Genomic DNA, 13767 nt, shown 5'->3' on the forward strand with positions numbered 1-13767 from the left:
ATGGTGTAGGAGTGGAAGAAAGATTGAGAATGGATATGGGAGAATGAAGATGAAAATTGTGTAGTTTGGTGTGAATTTTTTGGTGTGAAAGTGGGGGTATTTATAGATGAAAATGTGTATTTTTGGGGGAAAAAATTAAAAAGTGGTAAAAAACGGTAATAAACGGATATTTTTTTTTGAAAAGTGATTTTTTTTATATTTTTTATCGGTATTTTTAATTAAAAACTGATTTTTAATTTAAAAAAAAATTCAAAGGCAATGGCTATGCCGTTGCCCAATCGCGTGCCGCCACGTCGCCTGCTCGCTGGCACTGACATGCTATTCGCAGCAAGCAGTGCCATGCCAGCAGCGCGAGCACAGCGGCGGTGGAGCTTATCCGTGCCAGTGGCACGGACGGACGAACGCCGTTCGTCCACCGCTACGCATGCTCTAACGATTGTAGTATAATTTATAAAGACGCGGAAATAATGGTGAAAAGTAGTAAAAATATGTGGGATGGAATTTTAACTTTTGATTTGTTTTTCCGGTGTCACAGCTGTAAAGCTGTAACTGTAAGGACTGGAATATAAAAAAGAGGGAACATCATTTTAGGTCCATGAACTTTGCCAAAGTATCATTTTAGGTCCGTGAACTTTGAAAATCTTATTTTAAGTCCGTGAACTTTGAGTTAGTTTCATTTTAGGTCCTTTTTACTATTTTCAAGTTTTTTTGGACGAAAATACCCTCAATACCTTAAAATATATATATTTTTAATAAATTTATCATATACTCATATTTTTTATAAATATCTTTACAATATATTTTTTTCAAATTTTCTAAATATAATTTGACCTTAAATATTATCACTTAATTTTGTGACATGCAAGTAAAATTGCTTTTGCAATTTTTTATGTTAATTTTTTTAAAATTGAATAAATAACTTTTCTCTAATAATAAAAAATTGAATAAAGATCTTTTCTTGCATGTCACAAAATTAAATTATAATATTGAAGGTCAAATTATATTTAGAAAATTTGTCAAAAATATATTGTAAATATATTTATAAAAAGATCTTTATTCAATTTTTTTATTATTAAAGAAAAGTTCTTTATTCAATTTTTAAAAAAATTAATATAAAAAATTGAAGAAGCAATTTTACTTGCATGTCACAAAATTAAGTAATAATATTTAAGGTCAAATTATATTTAGAAAATTTGACAAAAATATATTGTAAAGATATTTATAAAAAAATATGAGTATATGATAAATTTATTAAAAATATATATATTTTAAGGTATTGAGGGTATTTTCGTCCAAAAAAACTTGGAAATAGTAAAAAGGACCTAAAATGATACTAACTCAAAGTTCACGGACCTAAAATAAGATTTTCAAAGTTTACGGACCTAAAATGATACTTTGGCAAAGTTCATGGACCTAAAATGATGTTCCCTCTATAAAAAATAAGAGGGAAGGATTGGAATGGGGTCACTCAATTTATGGCTATTTATTGATTTTCCGCCACCTCTGCCTATTTATGGCTATTTACAATTTTACTCACATTTTCACTTTTCCGAATAGTGTATTGAATTGTATACCCTTCATTCATTCCTCGTTTTGCATAAATTCTACATTCCAAATTCCTGTTTTCATTCTTCCAATTATGCCTTCAATCTTCTTTCATTTAGTTTATATTATCTTGTGGATAATATAGTTACATATCCATAACATAATTTTTTGATTTAAATAGTATTAGTTTGAAGTAAATGAATGCATTCTTGGAGAAAACTTTTTTCCTTTAAAGGATCAGATTTTAATTTCACAATATAAGTTAAAAAATTCAAAACCACGTGTTTTTAAGTTTCATTTTTATTAGAAAAATTGCGAAGAAGTGAAGCAACACTTTTTTCCAAAATTAAGATAAAATCAGAATCTCTTAATGATCAGTAAGCCCTCTAAATTTGTCGCACTACGGTGAAACTGGCCTCTAGTGCAGAATAAAGAGCTATTCACCAGATCAAAAATAAGAAGACATAGATTGAATAAAATAAATAAATTTATATCCATTATGATGTGCCAATGGCATCCCATGTCATGCATGCAACAGTTATGCTGATATATAAACTTCCAAATTTGTGTAGTGTCTGATTTCGGTATGATGAACAATGCTATTTCTCATGGTTATGATGATAACAAAATCAATAAAAAAATCCTAGGAGATGTCGGCTATAAAATCAGATAAGTTATAATCACTAGAATATTTGTGTAAGTTAAATTAGTTTGATAAGATTGTCACATGGCATTATTTATATATGTTAAATCATTATATCTTACGTTAGTTAATAGTTCTTAATTTCTTATTTAAGACGTGGTTCTCGTTAGTTAACCCCTTCATTTTTAGTAGTTTAGTTCATTTTGTAAGAAGTTCATTTTTTGATTATTTTAAATCTTAGTTTCCTTTCTCCACATGTCAAGCTGATTTTGCGCCGCCGGTTCGATCATCATCTCGCAAACACCGGAGGATATTGAAGCGGCGTTGTCATTGGTGAAGGTTTTCCGGCTGCTTTTTGTGTGGCGTAGTTGTTTTTTTTTTTTGTTTTTTTTCTTGTTCTCATTCGATAGTTTGATTGTATTCTTTATCTTTACATTCGTTGGAAGTTGTTGATACACCCATTGACGTCACTATGATTATCTAAAAGTAAAATCTTTGAGACCATTTTTTGATGTAGAACTACTTTTATTCTGTTAGGGTCTATATATTTTAAAGTATATTTCGAACAAGAGGCGAACGCAGAAATGAACATGAGTAGGGGCTAAATTTTTAAAATTTTATTAAAAAATAAACTTTCAACTTATTTAAATTATTATTAGGGGATTTTATACACTAAAATGTACAAAATATGAATAAATTTTAAAATCTTATAATAGAAAAAATTAAAAAATTGGATTCATTAGGGGCTAAAGCCCCTCCCTCATTGCATATAGGTCCACCTCGTACTGCTTCAATATGGAATACTCAACATTCACTTTTATTCTATATTATTATTATAACTATCTAATCCCATTTTCTACTTTATTATCTAACTCACTTAAAACACTAAATATTGATTCTGTAAATCTAGTGTCCAAATGAAATGCCTCGAGTAACTTAAGAATGCCAGATCATATTTTTCTTCTAGTAGTTTGGGCCCGACTAAATGACACCATATAAATATAATTAGATTTGATTTGAATATTAACTAAGATAGTAAAATTAAATGAAAATTCAGTTTTTAAATACGAAGAAGTGGTTTTTAATTTTGTTTTGCATATGGCTCATAAAATTTCATGACATGATTATTTATGATTTAGAAGTTTGAGGGGAAAATAGACGAATTTTATAAACACGTACGAGTTTAAGTTTTATTTTTAAAATAAATATGAAATGCAATATTTTTCGTTCCCCAAAGGTGAGGCATTGGCGATTGGTGAGGAAGACACACATTGAAGTATGAAAGTAGTAATTAAATATGTATAGTTCATTTAGCACTCCTTACTTAAATGCCTCGACCACCTATATTGGGAAGAAGCATTAATATCCAATGTTTCTCTGAAATAATAAATATGAAAAAAATAGCACTATTCGAGAAAAAAAAAGCATTTAGCATTGAATTCATGCCTGAGTCCCCACACCGTGATGGGTCCATGATCTAATTGGGCCGGTAAGTGGGCCTTGACGTATCTGCGAAGTGACCTCATTTATACTGTCCACACATTCCTCGCGTGAGTCAAATTATTACTTCTCCTCCATCAACATTTATAGCTCCAAATATATTAACTTTTATATTTTAACTATCCAGAAAGAAATTATTTTAATTTAAATCTATTTATTGATCTCGAAAATTAAATAATTATTATTGTATTTCCGTGCGTAACACAATGCTGCATATCATTTGACACAACTATGTAAAACAATTGTGCGTATGAAGTTGCGGGTGCACATATTACGTGGCAATGGCATGGCGTGTCGCGCGCACATCATCCCTCCGCGACTAGTTTCGACTTTAACATTGTTTTTATTTCTTAAGTAAGAAATGTGAAAATTGAATAATGTCTATTAAGTTTTCGAAGGTACACTCATGCGCGTAGTGGATGCCCTTGGAACACGATAAGCTTGGAAATTCATGGTGTTGTGTTATTACCAAAGCTATAGTACAATATAGATACGATAAGACCAAAAATGAAAACGAAGCATTATATCAGCACTGTTAAATAAAAACAAGGCTCAGTTTTTGCAAATATATAGAAAACGAAAAAATAAATGTAATTTCATTTCGTTGGTACAACATAATAATGATATAACGCGATAAATTCAAACTATAGTCAATAAATAAAAAATAGAAAATGATAATAAAATTAAAAACAGCAATGTTGATATGATATTTAGAAAGGAGTAGCTTGGAATTAAATTGGGTAAAGGTCAAGTGGGAAAATGATGGTACGAGAAACACATTAAAGAGAGTGGGTTTGAAATATGCCATTTTGTGCGTGATGGATGGTTCGTGCAATTAATAATTTTATTGGAAATCTTCAACCAAAGATATGAGACTGTGTGCCTCTGCTCTTCCAGTAGATGAAAATTAAATACTTTGTATCTTCATGTAGGTCCTTTATTTAAGTCCTCTAACTCTTTTTTTTTTTTTGGTTTTTCCTTTTGAGTATTTCATTGAATCTTAGTGTTTTGTGATCACCATACGTAAGTTGTAACATGATTTTTTATTAATTGTTTTTTCTAAATTTTGAACTTAAAAGTTCAACGAAATAGCAAATTCAATTTGGATTAAAAGCATCATTGTGCATACCAGATTTCATGCGTGACATAAGTTTGTTGAATTAAACTTCTGAGTACTGAGAAAAAAGAAGAGTGTTGCATATCATAAATGAGTGATAACAATAAAATTTGGATATGTAATGGTGGGATCGAAATGGAATTCACATCGAGCCCACAAAAATGGAACCCTATGAAGTCAAGTAATTTTGCCTCATTTGAGACAAGGGTCGAGTGTGTTGAGAAGGAGACAGGATCGAATCATTCAATGTTAGTGCTCCTTCGTTTATAACTAAGTTGTCCAACCAGGGGTTACTACAGTATATTATACTACTTACTATATACCAAATCAAAATTTCGTATGACCAATTTCAATATAACCGCTTTTTCGGTATAGCGTACCAAAATTTGGTATACCGGAATTTTACGGTATAAGGAATTTCCGTATTATATACCGCAATACCATTATATCGCTATATAATATTATAAATATATTTAGTATATATACATATTGGTATTCACGAAATATACTGGTTTAACTGTATATATTGATGTCAGTAAGCCGTTAGTATAACTACTGTGATCGAATCTTAGAGTTGATACTTTCATATTCAAACTTGTTTTATTACATGCAGCGAGAACATGCACCCCATTATGTTTATTGCTTGATTCATTAATTACCTAACTGTTTTGACGTGATACATGCAGAGTTATATATACCAATGAAATACTAGCATGCATTGTTAACATAGTTATCATCAGGCTATCCAATCGTATACACTCTCCATTTCATTTAAAGTGGAGCATTTTATTCCCAACAAAAGGTTTTATACAGTGTTGTTTTGTGAATTAAGTAAAAAGATAATAAAGCAGAAGAGAAAATAAAATTAGAATAGTGATGTTTCCATTTTAAGAACGATGTCACTTTAAGTAAGACATCCATTCTATAAGAAAAACATGTCACTTTGAATAAGATGGACGGAGTATATTAAAGCTGGATTGATATATGATCATAGACTATTATAACGGAGAACAAACAAATCCATATCAATATAAAGATGAACTCATAGCGCAATTTAGCATGCCTTTGGAGATTTGTAGCATTTCTATAATTTGAGTTTAATTTTGTTTTAATTTAAAAATAAATTTTAGACTTGATATGTCTCCGTCAATAATGGTGGTAGAAGTTATTTTAGAGGGTAAAATAGATGTATGAGAAAGGAGGTGTTTTGCAGTATGGTTTTGGACCTCAAATGTCACTTTTGAAGGGTAAGGCAAAACAGACAAACAAAGAAAGGAAATAGGCATGTCCCATTACTATGAAATGTAGTACTATAATGGACACAAGCATGTCTGCCCCAACACATAGATTTGGACTCATATTTCTATATAGTTACCAGTAATTTTTTTTACTATAAAGTAAAAAAAAGAATTCTTTATTTGCTATATCTTGAACTACGAAGCAAAGGATTGTATACAAAATTTTCAAAATGGTGTTCTTAATTTTGCTAGATCTAGAACTTCTTATGAGTGCAGATGTATCCAAAGTTGTATGTATGGCATTTTTAGTAGCTATAATTAACCAATAGTTTAGTGAAAACGTCGAAGTATTAAAGTTTCTATTTGCACACAAAAAAAAGCAGTGTCACATTTGTAATTTCTGAAAATCGAACCATGGCTAGGATCAGAAAACATATTGAGAAACGAATACACTCTGAATTAAGTTATGTTAATATTTACGTTTTAAATGGGCTGGGCATACTTCATTTTCATTTTAATTTGGGCTGTCTACTAAATCGACTAATTCATTCAACTCAAATTTTACTGTAAAAGACACTCATTCAGTTTATTAAAACTTGTGTCGAGAGCAAATGAGACGGAGGGAGTAATATAGTAGAAATATGCATACAGAAGAAAACGCCGGGGTGATGTGAAGACAACAACTCATGGCTTGATGAGAATACATCTAATCGGCGATCCCTCTGCACCCACCAATCTCAAAGGCAAGCAGTGCACTGAATATATTCCTGCTTCTGCACCATCAAGTTTCAGCCCTTCTACTAGGATTATTTCCTGAACCAATTCCACAATTACAAACTCAAATGTATGTGTATTCAACAATCAGAGTTTGAGTAATCAGACAAGAAATCCTCACCCTTCCTTCAAGGAAAACATAATGAGAAGGAAGTAGGTCGTCGAATGCAGCCACCGACAGGTAATCCACTCCTGCCATCAGAGACCAAAATGGTTTCATTTCAGCATCAGACGCAAGTGGAAAAACTAATAGCTAAGAACATGCTGGTTTGGACAGCACTTTTTAAGCAGCAGGAGTTTAAGTTGACATTAATAGCCCTATTGAGAAGGGTGAAGCAACACTTGTAATAAAAACCAATAGAACTGGAAGCTGTGGCCAGGAAGTATAGTAATCCAGTCAATATACAGGGGCGAGGTGCCTATTAGATCAGTGTGATTATATAGTGAAAAACAAATTGCACTTTCTTTGTAATCCAAGAAGAAGAGACATGAAAAGGGATCATCTGTGGCCAGAAAATCGGTATAAAAACTATGTGCAAGAATATACAACTGTGCACAAGGTGAAGGTACTGAAACATACAGAACAAACATTAAAATTTTGAGCTTGAAAGAACAAAAGTTCTTCCATCTAATAGAACTTGATGGCGAAAAGATAAATATGAAGACAAAATTTTAAGTCTTACCCACAAGTTTGATGTCAGTATTATCGACAAGCCACTGTGCCCCATCTTTCATGAACCCAACATAACTTGTGTCAAATGCCTTCTTGTACATAAGGCCTCTGAAAATAATTTATGCAACAATAGTCCCAATTGGATGCTTTTAGAAACAACCCGATAATGTGCTGAAGTTAAAGTAGACTGTCATGAAACATCATCCTATGAAATTATATTAAGCATAAATAAGAGACAATACTTTATTCGTTCAGACTTTAACCCAAAGAAATTTTCTTTTGGCATGTTGTAAGACTAAGCAGTTTTACTTCATAGTAATTATTTAGAAAAAAAATATTTATTGAACATTTAGCTTACATTATACAGCCAACATTCTACTCCTGTTTGGCTGAACCACAAAAGCAAAGCATTACATTCTAAGAAAATAAACATTAACCAAAATGAATTTACTTCAGACAGAGAATTTTATCTTCTTAACCTAGGTCTGTTTCTACAGTTTGCTATCTAAAAGATTTTTGCCACTAAATCACCTCAAACAATAGAACTTCTGGCACAACCATCCAAATATTGGAAAATCTCCACTTTGCCATGTATAGAACAATGATGATGAGGATGAACTTGCTGATGTCCAGAAATAAAATGTCAATTCTCACTCTAGTAATGGAGAAAGCTGCTACCATTCTTGTTCAAGACTTCTCCAATAAAAAAATGAGGTAACAATTACCCTCCACTAGACCCAAATCATGTATGTGGAACACATTTCTTACAATACCTATGCAAACTGAACAAATAGCCTTAAGAAGAGTTTAGGAGTTACCAGTAATACAATTACCTGTCCGTATTTAGTGTTCTAAAGAGTACTCTTCGTACTCCCTTTGGAATATTTAAGGTCTTCATAACTTCGGCTAAAACATGGACATGTCAATAGAAAGAATATGATGATTACTTTAGTTATTCAGCAAGCATATAGCAATTTGTTCTTATAGTAACAATCTAGTTATATAGCTCATACCAGTGATATTTTTGTCTCTGGGAACATCTACAAGCAATGCATTACCTAATCAAAATGCTAAGAAAATCAAGAAAACTGAACTGTGATAAACATAACTACATCAAGGCTGTAACAGAACTCAAAAGAACAGATAAAGTAATGGGTAATAAGATCAGATCTTATAATAATCAATTTTACAATGACAACCTATAGAAAATTGATATTAAAACAGATAAAAATGACAATAATAAAGAGATCAGATTTCATGTGTAGCTTATACTTTTGCTCATAAAATGACCAAAGTCAAGTAATCAGAATTCCTGTGTAGCTCATATATTCACATATGTATTGTTTGAGCAGAATGGAAATCCAACTAGGTAAGATTAACCATCTGTACTGTTCTACTAATCTTACATCAATCCTCAAGGTTCACCTATTAGTCACAACCAGGCTTTTGGCATCAAAGAGGAAAATACCTATAGCACAATATCCCCCTAACTGTTGTGCGTCATCTCCTTTGCATTAAAACAAGAGCATATACGTTTAATGCTCAAAATCTGCTAAACTTCAGAAAAAAAGTGTAAACCTCTTTTCACTAACCCATCTATTTTAATATGAGTAAACAGTTAAGAGCTTTCAAGCTGATTGTGAGTAGAGTTTCAGGCCATTTTATGCAAGAACTTATTCAATGGTGGTTCTAAACATTTTATATACAGTCCACATGCTCAAACTCAATTGGAAAGTTTTCTAAACTGAAGAAATAGGAGGACATGGTGCTGATGTCATTATTATCAACACCATACCCTTCATCATAGTAATTCAGTAATTGTCATACGTGTGCCCTGGTGCATCTACATGTTTCCACATTGAACAGGTATTTTCATCTCAGAGAAATTTAGTCAGATCCTTCATTCTCATCAATAGTGTAAGGAACAGCCCAAGCCCCTCAGTAGAATCACCCACCGGTGTATGAGTAAACTTATGAATAAATATCAAATATATAACCATTTTCATATGCTTCCATTTTTGGAGGAGCATCAGCAAACCCAACACAATCACCCGACCCATCACCATACCCTTCTAAGTACACAACATCCCATGGTAGAATAGCCATACTCAGGCAAGTAATTGCTTGAACGACAGAACAAATAAAATTAGCATTCAAAGCCCTCATTTCTCTCACAGTTGAAGCAAACTTTAGATTGTCTTATTCACCTTAGTCAGGATAGATGGCTATACAGATTCGAGTATATAACTAGAAGTACCTAGACCACTTATTTAAATCCTATTGTGCATTTATACATACTAAATCGGGAAAATCAGATGACAAGGTGAAACAGCGAAACCTAATCCACGCAATTGTTGTCAGAAGGATGCCCTAAAACTCATGCACCGAATTCGGTACTATTAAACAAGCAAACATGATCATCAACTTCTCGGTGAAACCACCAAATTTAGTAAGTAGTACTTCCTATGTAATTTAATCGAGCACGAAACATTCAACAATAGCTACTAGTGACATAACACCAGAATCACGCAGTCAAAATCCCCCATTTCTATGTCATATTAGCTACAAAAAACAGAAAACAATGAATTCATTCAGATAGTGAAAAAAAGGCCAATTAATTAAGTGATTGAATAGTACCGTTAAGAACATCGAGGTCGAGCGTGTCAACGTCGAAGCCGGCATCGAAGTAGTGATCGAAGACGTGTCCCGGCGCATCGACGTGGGTCCCGGTGTGGGTGGGGAGCTTCATCTCGGAGTTATTAGCGAGCTCCCCGTTTTTGATGCTCTTAGCGAGCCACAGGAAGTGGCCGAGGCCGTCGGGGGACTCCCAGGACGGCATGTCCGGGTGGTACCGGTGGCTTATGTCGATGATACGGCCGCCTCCGTACACTTCGCGGCGCACAGGGACTGGATCATCGGCGGCGGGAGTCCAGGGCTGATCGAGTCCGTATGGCGGGGGATAAGCCTCGTTGGAGGTGGCGGAGGCGAATTGGATTAGCGTATGCGCCAGAAGCAACGCAGATGTTAGCAGGAGGAGTTGCGGCGGAGTCATGTTGCCGGGAATCCAGCTTCAGAGAGAGTAAGATATGGAATTTGGGGATAATGATTTGGTGTTGTAACTTTTTAACAAGTTAACAAATTCAGCAACCTGCAAACATAGAAGATTATTTCAACTAATCAATTTGAGGAATCGAATATATACTGATTTAGAAACTTACTACTACTACTACTATTATGATTTATGAGCCTCAACCCCGGTTTCAAGATTTTGGTTTTTCCAGAAAAAGTATAGGCGCATTCAAATACACTTCTCAAATTCTTCAATTAGTCAAAACAAGATTCACGGTCTATTTTTAATCTATTCCAACGGTAATAATTCATTAATAAAAATAGAAAAAATATTATCTATACTTTATTATATCTTCTATTTTATTCTTTTTATTTAACAAACAAAAAAATTAGTATGTGAAACTAAAATAGTAGTAGTAATATTAATTTACTGCCACAATAAAGAAAACAAAAGGTGTCAATCTACAATAAAAATATAACATTACAAGATATTTTAAAACATATACTTATCGATTAAACAAGGTTAAATTATAAAAAATTCATAAAATTTTTCTATTTTGGTTCGTCCGATATTTAAAAAATCGGGTTGGCGTGGCAAAATATAAATCGATGTCATTTCATCAAAATAAAACAGCAGAGGCAGAGATTCCAGATGTATCCGCTGCCCCAAATCAAGCTTGAGTTGCGCATAAACCGCTGGAACGTTTTTTGCTTCTCTTCGGAATCCGCCTGCTTATTATCTTCCCATCAAAAAAGAGCTCATCCACGGAGAGGGATCCTGGTCGAAGCTCTCACGAAAGATTCATAAAGTTGAATTCAATGGAGAAAAAAGGAGGCATCGAAGCGAATGTGCTGCTTCACGGTGTTTGGAGAATTATTTTATTTCTTCGACCAAAACAACATCGTTTAGTATATACGTCAACAACCTAATCACACGTCATCAGTTTACGAGACGTGTGCGTCACTTACATCAGAATACATCTAATGGGTGAACCCTCAGAACCAACCAATCTCAAAGGCAAGCAATGTACAGAGTATATTCCAGCTTGAACATCATCAAGTTTTAGCCCTTCAACTAGGATGATTTCCTGCAAATTTCGACTACAATTATATACAGTGTTTTGCAGTTGGTGTTACATGCTCCGAAAATTCGATTTATTTGGACAAAAATATAAGATGAGATCAACAACGGATAAAAATACATTTCAAAACTTAAACTCCAAAAAGCAGCTGATGGTATCTAAATGCCAGCAGACATGTAAGCAGAGAGCACGGTATTTGAAAGGCCCAACTTACCTTGCTTTTAAGAAAAACAAGATGAGCAGCGGTTGCATAATCGAAAGCACCAACAGACAAGTAATCAGTTCCTGCAATGGAAATGAACCTCATCAAGATCAGTTCACAAACAAGTGCTGGAAATGTTAAAATAGCACACTAAAGGAGTTCTACTGTTAGGTCTTACCCACAAGTTTAACATCAGTGTTATCTACAAGCCACTGTGCTCCATCTTTCGTGAATCCAACGAAACTCGAATCAAATTCCTTTTTGTACATTAGGCGCCTGAAAACCCGTGGACAATTCCCCAATTGGAAAATCTTAAATGCGATAAAAATGGCATCGGTGAGCTGGTTTAATAATTTAAAGAGTGTTTAGAGTGTCTCACTTATGCAGAATGACAAATGAGAAATACTGAAACTAAAGCCAAATACAAGTTTTGAGATGCTCAACCGGTAAACAAAAAATGTCCTTAACCACATCAAAATGAGAAGGCTGACCGGATCCAAGATATAAGGAGTTTAGAACAGTCAAGCAGCATAAGAGCTAAACTAAGAAGAGTTGCTTGATTAAGTTAAAATTACCTATCTGTATTTAGTGTCCTGAATAGTACTCTTTTCACACCCTTGGGAATGTGTAAGGACTTCATTACTTGAGCTGAAATAGAGAAAACCAAAGAGATGAAAAGTGGAATGAAAGGACTAGGAAAAAAGCGCATCTACTCCAGCACATATATTTGAATCTACCATGAATGCAACTTTAGCATACCAGTAATATTCTTGTCTCTGGGAACATCTACAAGCAACACAGGACCTGTCCAAACGCACAATTCATGACATTATAAACCATCAAATGTTAGCATATCTATATCAAGGCAGAAGTTTAATACAACTCATTAACTAAACAGACCAAGCTTGACAGTATTTGGCTTGTTAATTCGTGAGCAAGCTCATTATATAAGAACACGAAAATGAGGCGAACGGATTCCTAATGAACAGACCTCTTCAATCAGAGGAGAGTTTATAAATTCCTCATCTAAGAAGCAGGATATCAGATAAGCCATATGAGACATTAAACTTCACATCCAATTAAAAATGAAGTAGTAAACCGATTTATGAAGAAACTAATCAGCTACTTGAGTTACATCTCCCTAATTATGACATAAGCTGACTGCTAAAAACAAAGGTCATTCTATAGTATTTTCACGGTGATAACCTAATTGCAGTGCACAAATCCAATTCGAGCAGAAATCAACAAATCTAGAGTGAATTAAAGGCATGAATTTGACCATTGAGTACTCTGAGGTCAAGGGTATCGACATCAAACCCTTGATCAAAGTAGTTGTCGTAGAAATGGCCTGGCGCGTCGACGTGAGTTCCGGCGTGAAGGGGCAGCTTCAACTCGGAGAAGTTGTAGTCGGAGCCATTCTTCATGCTCCTCAAAAGGGTGAGAAACTTGCCAATTCCGTTAGGGTAAGTGCCCGCCGGTGTATTAGGAGTGAAGCTATGAGTGATATCGTGTATTTTCTCCACCTTCGTAAGCTATGAGAAGTTGTAGTCGAATCGTTGGAATTGGACGATTAAACAGCACAAGCAAGGATACAAATTGCTTGAGCAATAACAAGAATCCTCATATCTCTCATTTTCTTCAAAGAGTCTTGTGTTCGTGGGATTGGATGAGTTTTAATCTGTTTTAATTAACCTAACAGCCACACGAGGTGGCTGTGACCAAAACTTCCCGAGACCATTCATTAGTTGTCCCTCGCACCAACTTTCCTTTATCCACTATTCATCTCTATGTTGTCTTCGTTCCAATCGGAGCCACCACTGGATGAGTACAATTTACACATATATACATAGATGTCACCACGGTTCGGGAACCGGCGGTTCACGGTTCGGAACCGCCGGTTCCGGTTCAAGAAAAGCATGAACCT

General features: G+C 34.1%; 2 protein-coding genes across 3 annotated transcripts; both read right to left on the reverse strand.

Moving 5' to 3' along the window:
* Window positions 1-6602: 6602 nt before the first annotated feature.
* On the reverse strand, window positions 6603-11647 carry LOC121805614 (cyclase-like protein 2). Of its 2 annotated transcripts, none has more exons than XM_042205537.1 (7): window positions 11529-11647; window positions 10128-10638; window positions 8504-8548; window positions 8324-8396; window positions 7501-7598; window positions 6939-7009; window positions 6603-6856 (listed from the first exon to the last, which is right to left on the reverse strand). In XM_042205537.1, exons 2-7 carry the CDS (start codon window positions 10540-10542, stop codon window positions 6728-6730), a joined length of 831 nt encoding a protein of 276 aa, XP_042061471.1. In that variant the 5' UTR covers window positions 10543-10638; window positions 11529-11647; the 3' UTR covers window positions 6603-6727. The 2 variants fall into 2 exon arrangements, with proteins under 2 accessions (XP_042061471.1, XP_042061470.1); XM_042205536.1 differs by lacking the exon at window positions 11529-11647 and adding an exon at window positions 10709-10837.
* On the reverse strand, window positions 11408-13567 carry LOC121805615 (cyclase-like protein 2). Its single transcript, XM_042205538.1, has 6 exons — window positions 13123-13567; window positions 12603-12647; window positions 12419-12491; window positions 12022-12119; window positions 11856-11926; window positions 11408-11647 (listed from the first exon to the last, which is right to left on the reverse strand). The coding sequence occupies exons 1-6, from the start codon at window positions 13265-13267 to the stop codon at window positions 11525-11527; spliced, it is 555 nt and encodes a 184-aa protein (XP_042061472.1). The 5' UTR covers window positions 13268-13567; the 3' UTR covers window positions 11408-11524.
* Window positions 13568-13767: the final 200 nt, after the last annotated feature.

Source organism: Salvia splendens, chromosome 5, assembly GCF_004379255.2.
Source record: "Salvia splendens isolate huo1 chromosome 5, SspV2, whole genome shotgun sequence".
In the NCBI taxonomy this organism is placed as follows: Eukaryota; Viridiplantae; Streptophyta; class Magnoliopsida; order Lamiales; family Lamiaceae; genus Salvia; species Salvia splendens.